General features: G+C 44.1%; 1 protein-coding gene across 1 annotated transcript in view; it reads right to left on the reverse strand.

The window, feature by feature from the left end:
• GABRB3 (gamma-aminobutyric acid type A receptor subunit beta3) overlaps positions 1-17,140 on the reverse strand; it is a 144,663-nt gene that overhangs the window by 23,090 nt on the left and 104,433 nt on the right. Inside the window, exons 5-7 of the mRNA XM_029082957.2 lie at positions 16,695-16,777; positions 14,553-14,690; positions 4,169-4,321 (exon numbers count right to left, since the gene is read on the reverse strand). Of these exons, the coding sequence (XP_028938790.1) occupies positions 4,169-4,321; positions 14,553-14,690; positions 16,695-16,777 (374 nt within the window). The remainder of the gene's footprint in view (positions 1-4,168; positions 4,322-14,552; positions 14,691-16,694; positions 16,778-17,140) is intronic.

A 17,140-nucleotide genomic window follows, 5' to 3' on the forward strand; every position in this document is an offset into this window, starting at 1 on the left:
CTATTTCCCAAGTGAAGCAGCATGGCCTAGGAATCAAGCATGGGCCAGGGAGCCAGAGGACCTGGGTTCTAATCCCAGCTCTGCTATTTGCCAACTGTGTGACCTTGGGCAAGACACTCAACTTCTCTGTGCTTCAGTTTCCTTAACTGCAAAATCAGAATTCAATATCCGTTTCTCCCTCTTGCTTAGACTGTGAGTCTCATGTGGGACAGGGACTGTATCCAACCTGATTAACTTGTGTCTACATCAGCACATAGAACATTGCTTGACAGAGTAAGGACTTAACAAATACCATACACAAAAATACTTAAAACACTGGTCTGCCCACAGTAAGCTCTTAGCAAAAACCACTGATTGATTGATCGATTGATCGATCAATCCTCAGGGGCTAAAGTGTTGATCTATCCCTCCTACACCGAGGTGACGTGAGGTGTCTAGCAGCTGTAACTGCAGGGCACGAGACAACTCCAGTCACAAGAAGGAGGATTCTCGGAAACAGAGGCCGAACGATGGGACAGGAGCCATCCAACATGATGGCAGCAGCTGATGCCATCAGCTGGTACATGTTGGGTACCCGTCAATGGGCAGGGATTCTCTCTATCTGTTGCCGAATTGTACATTCCAAGTGCTTAGTACAGTGCTCTCCACATAGTAAGCGCTCAGTAAATATGAATGAATGAATGTACTACTTAGTAAACAGAGAGAATGCAGAAAAAGAGAGAAAGAGAAGGAAGGAGAGGGAAGAGAGTGGGATTAAGTAGGAGGAGAAAGAGGCTCCATGTCTTCTTGTTTCTTCCTCCTATCCAACTGTCCACCATATATGTGGTATATTATCCAGCAGCATGGAAGCAGTATTGAATAGTGGAAAGAATGCTGGCTTGGGAATCAAAGGATCTGGATTCAAATCCCTGCTCGTCCAATTCACTGATGTGTGAACATGGGCAAGTCAATTATCAGCATGGCGTAGTGGATAGAGACATGAGCAAGTTAATTATCCGCACGGGCCTGGGAGTCAGACAGTCATGCTTCTAATCCTGGCTCCACCATTTGTCTGCTGTGTGACCTTGCGCAAGTCACTAAGCTTCTCTGTGCATTAGTTCCCTCATCTGTAAAATGAGGATTAAGACTTTGAGCCTTATGTGGGACAAGGACTGTATCCAACCCAATTATCTTGTATATACCCCAGCACTTTGAACAGTGCCTGGCACAAAGTAAGCACTTAACCAATACCATAATAATAATAATAAGTGCTATTAATAGAAGGTAACTTGTCTGTGCCTCAGCTGTAAAATGGTGATTCAATATGTCTTCTTCCTTAGCCTGTGAGCCCCATGTAGGTCAGAGACTCAGTCAAAACTGTCAAACTTCGTAGCTAACCAACTACATAGAATAGTGCTCTGACACATAGTAAGCACTTAAAAAAACATAATAATAATAATAATGAAAATAATAATACAGCCTATTGACTACTGGCATTTCTCCTGCTTACAGAGGCCGAACATCCAATTCATACCCATTAGATTATTTCAAAAAAGAAGATCCTAGAGCCTATATTCCCAAATCTTGGAACCTGAAAGCTTTTTTAAAAAAAAATATAAAGGCCAAATATGGGTGGAAGCGGTCAAAAAGATGAGAGAAATCAAAGGAACACTAAAAGAAGAGGAAAATGAAGGAGAAAAATCACAAAAGGTGATAAAAGAGAACCAAAAGGGATGTGGGAGAGATGGAAGGGAGGGAGGCAAGGGATGGGTGGGAGGAGAAAGAGCACAAAGGTGATAGCAGAAGGAAAGGTAACACAAGACTTAAAAACAGAATGCTAATCATCAAGGAATTAAAGGGTAGATTTATTACACAGGTTCTGCTAGGAAATAGTATATTCTAGAAAATTTGTAGTAATACATCACAAACTCCCTGCAACCTTGATTAAAGTTTTCATCATTTCCTGATAAAACTACCGCATCAATCTTTCCACGGCTTAGTGGAAAAAACAGATGCCTGGAGAGTCAGAGGACATGGGTTCTAATCCTGCCTCTGTCAGTTGCCTGCTATGACCTTGAGAAAGTCACTTCATTTCTCTGTGCCTCAGTTTCCTCAACTGTAAAATGAGAATTTAATAACTGTTCTCCCTTCTACTTGGGCTGTGAGACCCATGTAGGAGAGGCACTTGTCCAATTTGATTAACTTGTATCTGCCCCAGCTTTTAGAACAATGCTTGACACATAGTAATTGCTTCACAAATGTCATGAAATAAAATAAAAATGTCCGTCTCCATCTTCTTGCCTCTTTGTTCTAGATCTTCTGCTTCTTGAATCCTCTTTTGAAATGGCATTCACTGTATTTGTCTCTCCATCCCTCAAAAATCTTGTGATTACCCTTCTCCCTCCATATCAAGCAGAAAGTCCTGGCCAGTGGCTTTAGGCCTTGTCCACAAGCTCCCTCTCTCCTCATGTTCCCGCTCTCTCCGCCCACAATTCCCCATCTCACACTTTCTCCTGAAAATTCACATCCTCCAAGAAGTATTCCCTGGAGAAAACGACCACTCCAGGTTATGCCATGCCAACAGCCACCTTGAGTGCATAAACATTGATCGATCTATGCACTCTATTCATGCATTCATTTATTCATCTATCCATCCTCTTGTTATCCCCAGTTGCATCTTTACATTTCCTCCTACTCTAACTCTTTATGAATGTATTTTGCCTGCCAGGAAATAAGAGAAGGAGAAAACTCCTTTGAATACATTAGAGCACATCAGAGCAATCTGACCACCTACTTTATTCCATTATTATGTTCAGGCATTGTCCTCAAAACCCGAATTCTGCTCAGTGAAAATGCGGTGGTATCATGGTAGGGATCGGTTTTCCCCAGATTAGAAATTATCACCCTTTTTAAAACTTCTTGAAAAGTAATACAGCATTCCTTTATGTGTTTTATACTCTAATGATGAGTGTCACTAAACTAATAATCTTTATTAAGGTGATTCAAGGCATGAAAACGTGAGGACTTATAATAGGATTATGAATCTCTGCAGGAGGCTGCAGAAGGAGAGGTGACTGCTGACTGTGGTAATGGTTTTTCAACTCAATGAACAATTTATCCAATTTGTGTTAAACTGCAATCTCCTTTTCTCTTTATCCACCACTGTTGCAGATTAATTTCTTCTGAATGCTTCTGTGCACCTTTAAACTCCTCTCTCACGTTAGGCTCATGTTTATAAATTCTTCCAATTCCTTGGAAATGGATGGAAAACTGCTTAATCCCAAGATTCTAGCTAGTACTGGAGAGATCACAAATTCTTCTTGGACTATTTTGGCATCTCGCGATAATGTAAGTTCCCTGCAAGCTCTTCGTAAACTATGTTAGCTCCTTGTGGGCATGGGTTGCATCTACCAACTATTATTTTGTACTTTCCCAGGGCTTTGTACAATGCTCTGCACACAGTAGACACTCATTAAATACCACTGACTGATTAATAGCAGCAGTTCATTATGATTGTCCTTTGCATGAGGACTTCTCTGAATGAGATGCAAAAAGCATGTTTACATCTACCTCATCCTTTTTAAAATTGGTCAGTATTTTCTCATTTCAACAATGTCATGAGTGAAAGGTTGCAGCAATGAGTCTAATAAAAGTGGAACTCATTCCTTAGTATTAGTTTTCTAAAGTAAATGAGATTTTTGTCAGGATTAATAGTGTCACCATTAGATAGGAGAGAAATTATCCCTTCATTGGGGAAAGATGGTTGGGAGAATGCTCTTTGGGGGCTAATTATGAGGTTTTCCAATAATGATAACACGGAGATAAATATTTAAAGATATCTCTAGTATATAAGAAAAACAGAAACTGTTCATTCTGAGATGTCAGTGTCAATTTGCTTCTGTGCCTTGATTTTCAATAGTTTTCCAAATCCTATTGTTTGTAGAGTTTAATAAATTGATCTTAATATCTGCCATTCTGAATTGGGGGGAGGGCAAATGGAGCATTTTTAGACTAATATTAGGGGGTAACCTACCGCCTTATGCCTTTGTTGATATAAACATCCCCATTAAATTGCCACATCAAGTAAATCGGGTTTTCTAATTTCATGTTCAATTGGAGTGCGATGCTTTAGCTGGTCTGAAATTTCTCAAATGGGAAAGGCGTTGTATTGCCAAATTTTCGTACTTACCAAGGGCCACTCTTGCCGCAGAGGCATCGTAATTGATCCAGAAGGACACCCAGGACAAAATAGTGATCAGGATGGAGGGCATGTAGGTCTGAAGGATGAAGTAGCCAATGTTTCTCTTCAGTTTAAAGCTCAGGGAGAGTCGAGGGTAGGCACCTGGAAGAAGCCAAAGTGAACGTTTACACTGGTGAAAAGACACTGCTCAACCATGGTGTTTGCCTCTGTTTCCATGGAAAATGAAAGTTTTTCATTAATGAATCAAGCAATCGTATTTATTGATCAGTGACTGTGTGCAGAGCACTGTATTGAGTGTCTAGGAGAGTACAGTATAATGGAGTCGGTAGACATGTTCCCTGTCCGTAAAGAGCTTACCACCTAAGAAGGAATCCCTCTAGATGAAATCCCACTAGCTGAAACCCCTATGCTGATCGACGTCTGCTGTTGATTCTCAGTTTGTGTTCCTTAACTCACATGGGGTCCACGATCTAAGTGAGAGGTAGAAGAGATAGTCTATCCTCATTTTACAGATGAGGAAATTCAGGCACAGAGATGTGATCTGCCCAAGCAAGCAAACGGCAGGGCCAGGATTAGAACCCAGGTCTTTTGAATCTCAAGCTTGTGGTCTTTCCACTAGGCCAGGCTGCTTCCCCGGTCACCCCAAGGGAATTCCCACCACTCTTCCCAGCATTAGGCCCTCCTCTCCCCATAACATTTTTCACTCCATTCCTCCCTTTAGAATGGTCTCCCCTGCCCTCTCCTCTAACCCACATCCTTTATGGCTTTCAAAGTCCCAACTGCGACCCACTTCTTACAAGAAGCCTTCCCTTACATTATTGCTATTATTAATGATAACTGTGGTATTTTTTAAGCACTTACGAAGCACTGTGCTAAGCACTAGAAGCCGATCAGAAACAGTTCCTGTCCCACACTGGGCTTGATCTAAGGGGCTTTTCTAGAAGGAATAGTTTTTATCTTGGTTTCTTTTAGTTACTCTGTAATGCAGCCTTCAATTTTGCCCAAATCTTCAGTTTTCTTTTGCGCCTTGGATTATCAACTCCTCATGGAGGAAAACCCGCCTTTCGAATTCATTGGCTACCTTGTTCAGCATTCTATCGGTTAATCTCTAGTATTAACTCTGTGCCTGGAATTTTCCCAAGTGCTACCTATAGCTGTTGATTGTGCCGCTTATGCGCCTGAAAAGAAGATCCTAATGGAATTGGACTTAGCCTGTTCAATCCCAAACTGATGGAGAAGGATTCCCATCGATTCTGGTATTTATTGAGCACCTATTCCAGTGCTTAGAACAGTGGTTGGCACATAGTAAGCACTTAACAAATACCATCGTTATTATAGCACTGTACTAAATTGTTGGGAGTGTACAACAACATATTTGTTGATAATAATAATAATAAAATTTGTTAAGTGCTTATTATGTGCCAAGCACGGAGGGAGAAACAAGATAATCAGGTCCCACATGGTGCTTAAAGTCCGAGTAGGAGGGAGAACAGGTATTGAATGGCCATTTGGCAGGAGAGGATCCTGAGGCACAAAAAAGTTAAGTCACTTTCCCAAGATCACAGAACAGACTAGTGGCAGAGCCCTGACTAGAACCCAGGTCCTCAGACTCTGAAGCCCATGTTCTTTCCACTTTCCCTCAAGACACTTTTGATCTGGCAGGGGGATAGACACGAAAAAAATACTACAGAGAGGAGAAGGGAGGAAAAGTAGATGTGTACAAGAGTTAGTGCTTCACTAGCAGAATGTGAAATAAGTTTAAGAGGGTTACGGGAAGACATGAATGCTTAGGTGGCTCAGAAGTGGTGAACAGATATTTAAGAGGAGGAGAGATTAGAAATCAAGTGGGGCAGGTCTTCTGGTGGAGATAAAATTTCACGTCCAAGCCGAAACTCCTATCTTCCCACCCAAACCCTGTCCTCCTTCTGACTTTCCTGTCACTGTAGACGACATCACCGCGTATCCTGTCTCACAAGCCTGTAACCTCTGCGTTATCCTTCATTCAATCATATTTATTGAGTGCTTACTGTGTGCAGACCACTGTACTAAGCACTTGGAATGTACAATTCAGCAACAGACTCCTCTCCCTCAAACCGCATAGTCAATCCATTGCTAAATCCTGTCGGTCCCACCTTCACAACTCGTTAACATTCACCCTTTCCTCTCCATCTAAACTGTTAGCACATTGATACAATCACTCATCCTATTCAGTCCTCTTGCTGAACTCCCAGCCTCTTGTCTCTCTCCACTCCAGTCCATACCTCACTCTGTTGTGCGGATCATTTTTCTACAGAAACATTCAGGACAGGTTACCCTGTGCCTTAAAAAACTCCAGTGGTTGCCCATCTACCCTGCATCAAACAAAAACTCCTCACCATTGACTTTAAAGCACTCCACCACCTTGTCCCTTCCTACCTCACCTCATTGCTCTCCTTATACAACCCAGGCCCAAAAACTTCGCTCCTCTAATGCTAATCTTCTCACTGTGCCTTGATTTCACCTGTCTCACCATCGACACCTAGCCCACATCCTGCCTCTGGCCTGGAAAACCCTCCCTCCGCAGGTCTGACAATTACTCTCCCCCCGTTCAAATCCTTATTGAAGGTACACCTCCTCCAAGAAGGCTTCCCAGACTAAGCCCCCCTTTCCTCTTTTCCCACTCCTTTCTGATTCACCCTGACTTTCTCCCTTTGTTCTTCCCCCTCACCCCCCAGCACTTATGTACATACCTGTTATTTATTTATTTGTATTTATGTCTGTCTCCCCTCTTCTAGACTCTAAACTTGATGTGGGAAGGGAATATGTCTGTTTACTGTTGTATCATTATTGCTATAGTGTACTCGTGCACACACTTAGTACAGTGCTTTGCACACACAGTAAGCACTCAATAAATTCAATTGGACGAATGAATGAATTTCAGAAGGATTTTGAAAATGGGGAAAGCATCAAATTGGAAGGAGCAGGGAGTTCCAGCAATAATAATTAATAATAATTATGGTATTTGTTAAGCACTTACTATGTGCAAAGCACTGTGCTAAGCGCTGGGGTAGATACAGGGTAATCAGATCGTCCCACGTGGGGCTCACATTTTCTTTATCCCCATTTTTGCAGATGAGGTAACTGAGGCACACAGAAGTTAAGTGACTTGGCCTAGGTCACACAGTAGACAAGTGGAGGAGCCGGGATTAGAACCCATGACCTCTGACTCCCAAGCCCAGGCTCTTTCCACTAGGCCATGCTACTTCTCTAGGGAAGGGAAGGGAGGCATGGGAAGGGAAGGGAAGCAGGGGAAGACATGAGTAAGAAGTTGTCAGTAGGAGAGATGGAAATGAAAAACAGTGAGTAGCTTAACCTAAGAGGAATGAAAATTGTGAGATGGGGTTTAATGGGGAGGTAAGCAGTTACAGATCACTTACACACAGTGAAAGCAAGAGGAAAAACATGGACACAGCTAGTAACAAGAGTAGGCAAAAATGAAAAAAAGTATACATTCATGCACTAAATAAATAGGTATACACCTAAGTGCTATGGTGATGAATAGGATGACATAACCTGGCAGTTGATGATTAGTTGGGGAAGGCTTCCTGGAGAAGATAGCTTTTAGAAGGGATTTCAAGGTGGAGAGGAATGTGACTGGGCAGATTTGAGGAGAATAAGTTGTATCCTGGGTAAGAAGTTGTGTGAGGTTTAGAGATTGGAAAGTTGTGAGGTTTAATTAGGAAGTCATCTTGGGAGGCATGAAAAGTATAAGCCGGGATGGAGTGGGAAAAGAGCAGAGAATTTAGGAGACAGCTGGGAGAGAATTTTGAATCCAATAGTCATAACTTTCTGTTTGATGAGGAAAAAAGATGGATGACCATTGAAGGATTTAGAAGAGAGTAGTGATGTGTCCTGTATGACTGAAGAAGGGACAGGTCATAAGTAGGGAAACAAGGTAGGAGGTGATATGGGTTTGGCCTGGGCTGAAGGCCTAAAGAATGGCCGTGGATACTCACAAAATACTGTGGAGAAAAAATAGCCAGATTTGGAAGTAGATTCATTCATTCACTCATTCAGTGGCATTTATTGAGTGCTTACTGTGTGCAGAGTACTGTACTAAGCCCTGGGGAAAGTACAATACAACAATAAACAGTGACATTCCATGCCCAAAAAGAGCTTACAGTCTAGAGGTGGGGAGACAGACATCAGTACAAATAAATAAATTGTAGATATGTACGTAAGTGTTGTGGGGCTGGAAGGGGGGAAGAGCAAAGGAAACAAGTCAGGGCAATGCAGAAGGGAGTGGGAGATGAGGAAAAGCGGGGCTTAGTCTGGAAGGCCTCTTGGAGGAGATGTGCCTTCAGTAAGGCTTTGAAGCGGGGAGAGTTATTGTCTGACAGATTTGAGGAGGGAGGGTGCTCTGGATCAGAGGCAGGATGTGCACTAAGAGTCAGCGGCAAGACAGGCGAGATCGAGGGACATTGAGAAGGTTAGCACTTAGAGGAGCTAAATGTGCAGGCAGGGTTGTAGAAGGAGAAAAGCAAAGTGAGGTAGGAAGGGGCATGTTGGTGGGGTGTTTTAAAGTCAATGATCAGGAGTTTTTGTCTGATATAGGGGTGGATGGGCAACAACTGGAGTTTTTTGAGGAAGGTAATAAGCCCTAAACGTTTCTGTAGAAAAATGGTCCAGACAGCAGAGTGAAGTATGGACTGGAGGAAGTATGGACTGGAGTGGGGAGAGACAGGAGGTTGGGAGGTCAGTAAGGAGGCTGATGCAGGCAGGATAGGTTGAGTGACTGTATTAATGTGGTAGCATTTTTTGTGGAAAGGGTGGATTTTAGCACTGTTGTGAAAGTGGGACCTACAGGATTTGGTGAGAGATTGCAAATGTGGATTGAATGACAGAAAGGAGTCAAGGATAATGCCAAGGTTAGGGGCTTGTGGGACAAGAAGGATGGTGATGCCGTCTATAGTGATGGGAAAGTCAGTGGAGGACAGGGTTTGGGTGGGAAGTTAAGGAGCTCTGTTTTGGACATGTTTAGTTTGAGGTGATGGGAAGACATCCAAATAGAGATGTCTTGAAGGCAGGAGGAGATGCGAGACTGGAGAAAGGGAGAGAGATCAGAACTGGAGATGGAGATTTGGGTATTAATTGCATAGTAGTGGTAGTTGAAGCCATGGGAGCAAATGAGTTCTCCAAGGGAGTGGGTGTAGATGAAGAATAGAAGGGAACCCAGAACTGAACCTTGAGGGACCCCCACAGTTGGGGGATGGGAGGCAGAAGAGGAGCCCATGAAGGAGACTGAGAATGAACGGCCAGAGAGATAAAACGAGAACCAGGAGAGGACAGAGTCAATGAAGCCAAGGTTGGATAATGTTTTGAGGAGAAAGGGGTGGTCCACAGTGTCCAAGGCAGCTGAGAAGTTGAGGAGGATTAGGATGGAGTAGAGGCCGCTGGATTTGGCAAAAAGGAGATCATTGGCAACCTTTGAGAGGGTGGGTTTCTGTAAGGTGAAGGGGATAGAAGCCAGATTGCAGGAGTTCAAGGAGAGAAATGGAAGAGAGGAATTTGACACAGCAGGTGTAGACAACTCACTCAGAAGTTTAAAGAGGAATGGTGGAAGGGAGTTGGGGCGATAACTGGAGAGAGCCATGGGGTCAAGGGAGGGTTTTTTTACGATAAGGGAGACATGGGAATGTTTGAAAGCCATTCGAGAGCAAACGGTTGAAGATAGCTGTTAGGGGGGAAAGAAGGGAGGGGGTGAGAGTTTTGATAAAGTGCAAAAGAATGGGTTCCAATGGGCATGTGGAAGGGGTGGCTTTTAAGAGGAGACAGAAGATCACCTCTAGAGATACTGCTGGGAAGATTGGGAGAGTTGAAGTGGGGTCCGGAACGGGGAAGAGCTGAGGAGGGGCAGGGGAGATTTTAAAGCGGGCACTCACGCTCGATGGTGTCAATTTTCTTAATGAAGTAGGTGAACAGGTGATGGGGGCAAGGACAGGGGGCCTGAGGAGGCAATTAAATGTGTGGAACAACTGGCGAGGGTGATGAGCATGGGTGTCAATAAGGGTAGTACAATAGTTTTGTTGGGCGGAGGAGAAGGCAGAGTTAAAGTATGCAAGGATAAACTCAAAGTGGACAAAGCCTGATACAAAGATTCCTGCCAGCAGCGCTCTGCGAAAGGAGGTGGACTGTGGACTGTGAAGGTGATCCAGGGTTGTGGTATGAGATCGATGAAGGGATAGGGGAGTGAGTGAGTAGAATTCAGTAGAGAAGGTAGTGTTGAGAATGTCTATTTGGTCATCAAGGGTGGGTAGTTCGGGTGTGGTGGCTAAGTATCGGCAGGTCATCCAGGTGGGATTATCCTGGTGGAAGGAGGAAATTCGGTATTTTACAGCAGGTGAAAATTTGGGGCTGGTGAGGGAGATTTAGAAGTCACCTGCCCAGAAGTGAGGGTTGAAGACATTTTTGCATTCATTCATTCATTCAGTCAGTCAGTCGTACTTATTGAGCACTTACTATGTGCAGAGCACTGTACTCCACTGCAGATTAACTCAAGAGAATGAATATATACAGCAGGAAGAAGAAGAAAGAATAGAACCTTGTGGGACACATACAGCTAAAGGGTGAGAGCAAGAAGGGTGAACTAAGTAGACTGAGAAGACTGGGCGGTCAGAGAGGTCAAGGAGAGAGTGCCTAAGCAAAAGGTGGGCTGGAAAATATATTCAGGAGCCAGGAAGTCAAGGAAGATAAGGCAGAGTGGAGCCCATTAGATATGGCCAAAAGGAGGCGAGTGAAAAACCTTCAGGTCTTTTGCGGCTTCTGTCCCATCAATAAGCTAACCATAGTCTCGCTCTTCCTCTGGAAGCTGATATATTTGAGAACAGCAGGGAAGTAATAGAAAGTGGATTTAATGGAAGTTGGGCAGACGGCCTAAAAGGAACTGAAGAACCTCCGCTTCTCCTTGCTCTTTCCTTTGTTCCGTTTCCATCGGAATCTGGGCCGGGACAAACCTCGAGTGTTCCTGGTGATGCGTGATGTGGAAGGAGGAGAAAAGAGTCCAGGAAGAGGACAGGCTGGCCTGGTTAAATGTGGGAGGGGCTTATGAAAACAGCATTCTGGGGTTGCTGATTTTTCAGAACTATTTTTCAGGTTGTTTCAGAATATTCCTCACTTTGAAACTTCAAGCCGCAGTGAAATGAGCCAACTGCCAAACTCGGTTTGGTGAAGAAATTCTCCACTCTAACCTTCAATTCAGGGCCCGTTCTGGTCTCAGATTTAGACTTGGGCAAATCAGAATCCTTCTACCCTAATTCAATAAGAACAATTAGCCTCAACAAGGAGCAGGGCCTAGTGGAAAAAAGCACAGACTGCATGTAAGGAGACTGGATTCTAATCCCAGATCCACCACTTTCCTTCTGTGTGACCTTGAGCAAGTCTCAACTTCTCATTGTTTCAGTTTTCTGTAAAATAAGATTTAAAAACGTATTCTCCCTGTCCCTTCGACTGTGACTTCCATGTGGTACAATGACAGCGTCTGATCCGATTAGATTATATCTACCCCAGAGCTTACATAGCACAGTGCTTGGCATGTAGTTAATGTTTCACAAAGACAATTATCATTATTAGATTACTGTTATTGTTATTATTCTTCTTATTACTATTATCTGCCCTAGGACATTTGAGAGGATGAATTGGGTTTCATCCCTGGTACACTATTGCCATACAAAATGAAATGTTTTTAATAATAACTGTGGAATTTAACTGCTTTATATGTGCCTAGCATTGTACTAAGCACGGGGTAGATACAAGATCATCATATCCTATATGGGCCTCACAGTCTAAAAAGGAGGGAGAACAGGGATTGAATCCCTATTTGGCAGATGAGGGAATTGAGGCATGGAGAATTTCAGTGACTTTGCCCAAGGTCACACAGCAAGTAAGTGGAGCTTCCTCCATCCCGCCCTCCCACCACATTAAGGCCTCAGTGAGACATCCTTTATGGATGGGTTGCCTGTCTAATGGACAGTAATGGCTACTCAAGTTATGATGAGAGTTCTGCTTTAGTGATCGATTGAGCCACGGGATGAACAAACACCCTCAGCTATTTCGCCACTGCTGTTTGGCCAATGAGCTGTAACTGTGGTCCTGGATTTCTATGGGACGGCTGTACGACCCCACCGTGAAACATAAGCCATCCCCACTTTCTCATCCTTCCAGCTTTCATCTGAACCACTCGCATACCATCCTTCAGGCTGTGAGCCCAGCCTTCTCCTGAGAGACACCTTAGGTGCCTTCCCAATCTATTCCCAGGCAAAGCATGTTGCTATAGTGAAGAAGCTCTTACCTACCACTTAGCAAACTGAACTGCTTCATTTCTCACAGTTCATTTTCATTACCGGATTCTGCCGGTGAATTATGTACTGAAGGTAGGGGTGGGATTTTTAGAATAAGATTGTTCATTTTGCCCAGAAGGCTTTGGGACATTTTTGCCAGTTCTGTTTGGAGACCAAAATGCTTTGAACTCAGGGGAAGATTCACAGATGGTCTTTGAGCTCGGGGGAGGAGCCTGCCATTTCTTGTTCTCTATATTTTAAGTACCTTGAAGTCACAGATTTTGTCTATTAACTGTACTTTCCTAAGTGCTTAGTACAGTGTTCTTCCCAGAGTATGCACACACTAAAACTTCATCACCCCCAATTCTCATTCATTCAATCTTATTTATTAATCACTTACTCTGTGCAAAACGATTCTCTCCATTACCCCTTCCAACCTGACTTCTGCAGCCTTCACTGCAACGAAGCTGCCCTCTCTGAGGTCACCAATGAATTCCTTCTTGCCAAATCTAATGGCCTCCACTCCATCCTAATCCTCCTCAACCTCTCTGCTGCCTTCAACACTGAGGACCACTGCTTTCTCCTGAAAATATAAACTAACCTCAGCTTTATTGACACCATCCTCTCCTGGCTGTCCTCGTATCCCTCCGGCCATTTCTTCTCAGGCTCTTTCACAGGCTCCTCCTCGGTCTCCTACCCTCTTACTGTTGGAGTCCCTCATGGCTCAGTTCTGGGTCCCTTTCCATTCTCCAGTCCTTGGAAAACACTTTTGCTCTCACAGCTTCAATTACCATCTCTATGCAGACGATTCCCAAATCTACCAACCCAGTTTGAACCTCTCTTCTTCTCTGCAGCCTGGCAGTCTTCCCTCTGTCTTTCCCATCAAGCCCACAAGCCCATAAGGTTAGTATTATTCTTGACACATCTCTCTTATTAAACCACATGTTTAATCTGCCAGCAAATTCTCCACATCATTGAAATCCACCCTTCCTTCATCATCCTAACTGCTATTACACTAATCCAAGCACTTCTATCCCACCATGATTCTCCATTAGTCTCCCTGCTGACCTCCCTGCATCCGGTTTCTCCTCACTACTATCTATACTTCACTCTGCTGCCTGGATCATTTTTCTCAAAGTAAACGTTTAGGTCACATCTCTCCATGCCTCAGAAATGTCCAGTGGGTGCCCATCCACTTCTGCATTAAACAAAAGCTCCTGACCATTGGCTTCAAAACACTCAGTTGCCTCAATCCCTCCTATTTTACTTCACTGATTTCCTACTACAACCCATCCTACACGCTTCACTCTTCTTATGCCGACCTACTGACTATACCTCAGTCTTGTCTATCTCGCCAATATCCCTTGCCATGTCTTCTTTCGGGCCTAGAACTCTCTCTCCTTTCATATACAACAGACCATCACTCTCCTTACCTACAAAGCCTTAATAAAATCAAAGCGCTCTTCCCCAACTAAGCTTTCATTTCCCCTACTTCCTCTCCCTTTTGTGTCACTTGTGCACTTAGATTTGAACCTTATATTTATGCACTTGATATTCACCCCACCCTCAGTCCTCCCCCCATACTTATGCATATTTCTGTAATTTGTTTAAATGTCTGTCTCCTCCTCTGGACTGTCAGCTCCGTGTGGGCAGAGAATGTGTCTACCAATTCTGTGGTATTGTCCTCTCCCAAGTGCTTAGAACAGTGCTCTGCATATAGTCAGTGCTTGATAAATACTATTAATGATAGATTGATTGAGTGTGACATTATTTTCATGAAATTAATTCATTCCCAGGAGGAGTCATTAGCCCTCACCTCTGTCCTGAAATCTTTAGCCTTGACCCCTGCACCTTAATAACATCAAACCCACCTCCACGTCAAAGACACGGGCTCACCAAACCTGTCCCATTGCAGGACTTTCATTGCTAGATGGAAAGATCACTCTCTCTGATGCAGGGCCCAGCCACATAGAGACTGACTGATTTAGGCTTGGGGCAGCACCTGCCCAGGGAAATCACCAACTCTGAAGCAGGGTCCGTGCCGAGGGACAACTTGCCTGTGGCAAAGACGACATTCTTTGACACCAATCTGTACTCCACGATGGAGAACTGGGGGAGCTCGATCCGTTCAACACCCGTGACTGCACTGTCCCCTCCTCGCCAATAAAATTCGATGTCATCTGTGGTGTAGCCATCTGGGAGCAGAGGAGATGGGAAATGGAGAGAATCCATCAGCCTTTCTTGCCAGGAAGGGAGAGAGCAGTGATCACCCGGCAAATAGGAGGTTGGAGTTGACCTCAGCAAAATGAATAGCAGTGGGGTCAGTTTCCCAATCTGTTGCTATTTCATCCAAAAAGTCACCTCACTGACAGAGGTTTGTATGGCTATATCAGGAGCATGCAAGAGTTGTCAAGGATTGGCAGCATCGTGGAGGTTGGAACAGGCTTCAGAAGAGCAGGAGTCACATAAATTAATAATCCTAATAATGACAACATTTATTAAGTGCTTACTACACACCAAGCACTGGAAGAGGTATAAGGTTATGCGATCAGAGGCACACTGATCTCACAATCTATTTGATCCCCTTTTCACAGATGAGGAAACTAAGACCCAGGGAGATTAATAGGTTGCCCAAAGTCAAACAGTAGGTCAGTAGCAGAGCTGACACTTGAACCCATGAATCCGGAATCTGGGTCCCAAGTTCTTTCCACAGGCTATGCTGCCTCGATGAGCAGTGAGACTGAATGTGGGCAGCAAATGTACAAAAATCTGGAACAGGCAATTCCATTCAAAGTCTTGGGTCTACCACCCCGATTATATAGTACTTTCCCAAACTTTTAGTACAATTCTATGCACACAGTAAGCACTCAATAAATACCCTTGATTGACTGATTGATTCCACCCGAATCTCAAGAAATTCTGGGAGAAGCCCATCCCACAGGTTGCCAGAGAGAAAAGGAGGGATTGAGGTGATTGTCGAACTCTGTAGGCTTCCTAAAGGGGAAACGCCTCGATGGCTTCATGTTGGGAGAAGTAATGATATCTCCCACATGGACGCTCAAGTGTAAGATGTGGAAGCATCCCAGCATGGATAGGCGAAGACAGCTTGAGGAGCAGTGTCTGTAGGAGGCTTCCAAACAGTGTGCATCATGAGAGAAAGCTAAAGCAAGAGTGTAAAAATCTTAGAAAACCAACGCTAATAATGCCATGTTAATGTTTGCCCAACAAGGGGATTTGGAACTTATCAGGAGACTACATGATTCCCCCAAATTCCCCCTAAAGGAAGGGATTCCCACACTCCTCAAAATGTTATAAACCAAGTCAAGGGATGGAAGGTAAGAGTCTCTGACCAACCAGGACCACTGCAGTGCCTTTTGAATGGGAATTCTCAGGAATTGGAAGCCAGCTGCCCTGGGTAGAAATAATAATAATTACGATGATAATAGCAATAACGATATTTGTGGGTTTTTATAGTATTTGTTAAGTGCTTACTATGTGTCACTGTTCTAAGCTCTGGGGTAGGTACAAGTTAATTTGGTCAGACACAGTCCCGATCCCACATGGGGCTCCTAGTTTAAGTAGGAGGGCGAACAGGTATTACATCCCCATTTTACAGTTGAGGAAACTGAGGCACAGAGAAATTAAGTGACTTGTCCAAGGACAACCCACAGCCAACAGTTAGCAGAACCGGGACTAGAATCCACATCTTTTGACTCGCAGGCTCATATTCTTTCCACTAGGTCATGCTGCTTCTCTATTATTTGCCAAGCACTTTGTGAAGCCCTGGGATAGATACATTATAAAAAGACTGGACACTGTCCCTGACCCACGTGAGGCTCATGATCTAAGAGGGTGAGAGAGCCATTTTACAGATGAGGAAACTGAGGCTCCAAGAAGTTAAGTGAAATACCCAAGGTCTCAGAGCTGGCAAGTGGCAAGGTCGGATAAGAACTCATGTTTCCTGATTTATAGGCTTGGGCTCTTTCCACTGGGAAATGCAAGCAGGCTGAGCTTAATCCAACAGGAATGAAGAACAGTTTAATACTGCCTCTCAGCCTAAGTTCATGAAGCCAGGGAAAGCTACAAAAGCCCTTTGCCTCAGAAAAAATCGGAAATGAGCCCTCAGAACCTTGAGAAGGACAATGACAGGTGTTCAGAAAGTGAAAATCAAGTGAAAAATCATGCGGGCATTTACACACAGCTTTCAATTTCCAGAGTGCAGTTCTGTTCGTCCAACGGGTACCTTCGCAGATCCATCATGCACGCCGCTGTGGTGGTGATTCTGAAAGATAATAGGAAAGAAAGAACATGCTAAAAACCCACTTGTCTGATAATTCAGGGCAATGGTTTATGTTAGTCAGTTCCCACGGTTCAGGCTGGGCAGCCTCTAGACGAGGTATCAGAGCAAGACTTGGGCTAGATGGGCACAGAATTGTCACAGCCAGGGTGGGCGAGGGAGGAGGAAAGGATGGGTTCTGGGACATCATCTGCCACCTGTTCCTGACAAGTGAGGAGGAGGGAGAAGGAGGAGAAAGAGAAGGAGGAAGGGGAGGAAGATGAAGGGGAGAAAAAGGAGGAGGAGGAGGAGGAGATAGGTGAGGGAGAAAAAGATTAGAGGGGAAAGAGGAAGAAGAGAATAAGGAGG

This window comes from Ornithorhynchus anatinus, chromosome 18 (genome assembly GCF_004115215.2).
Source record: "Ornithorhynchus anatinus isolate Pmale09 chromosome 18, mOrnAna1.pri.v4, whole genome shotgun sequence".
In the NCBI taxonomy this organism is placed as follows: domain Eukaryota; kingdom Metazoa; phylum Chordata; class Mammalia; order Monotremata; family Ornithorhynchidae; genus Ornithorhynchus; species Ornithorhynchus anatinus.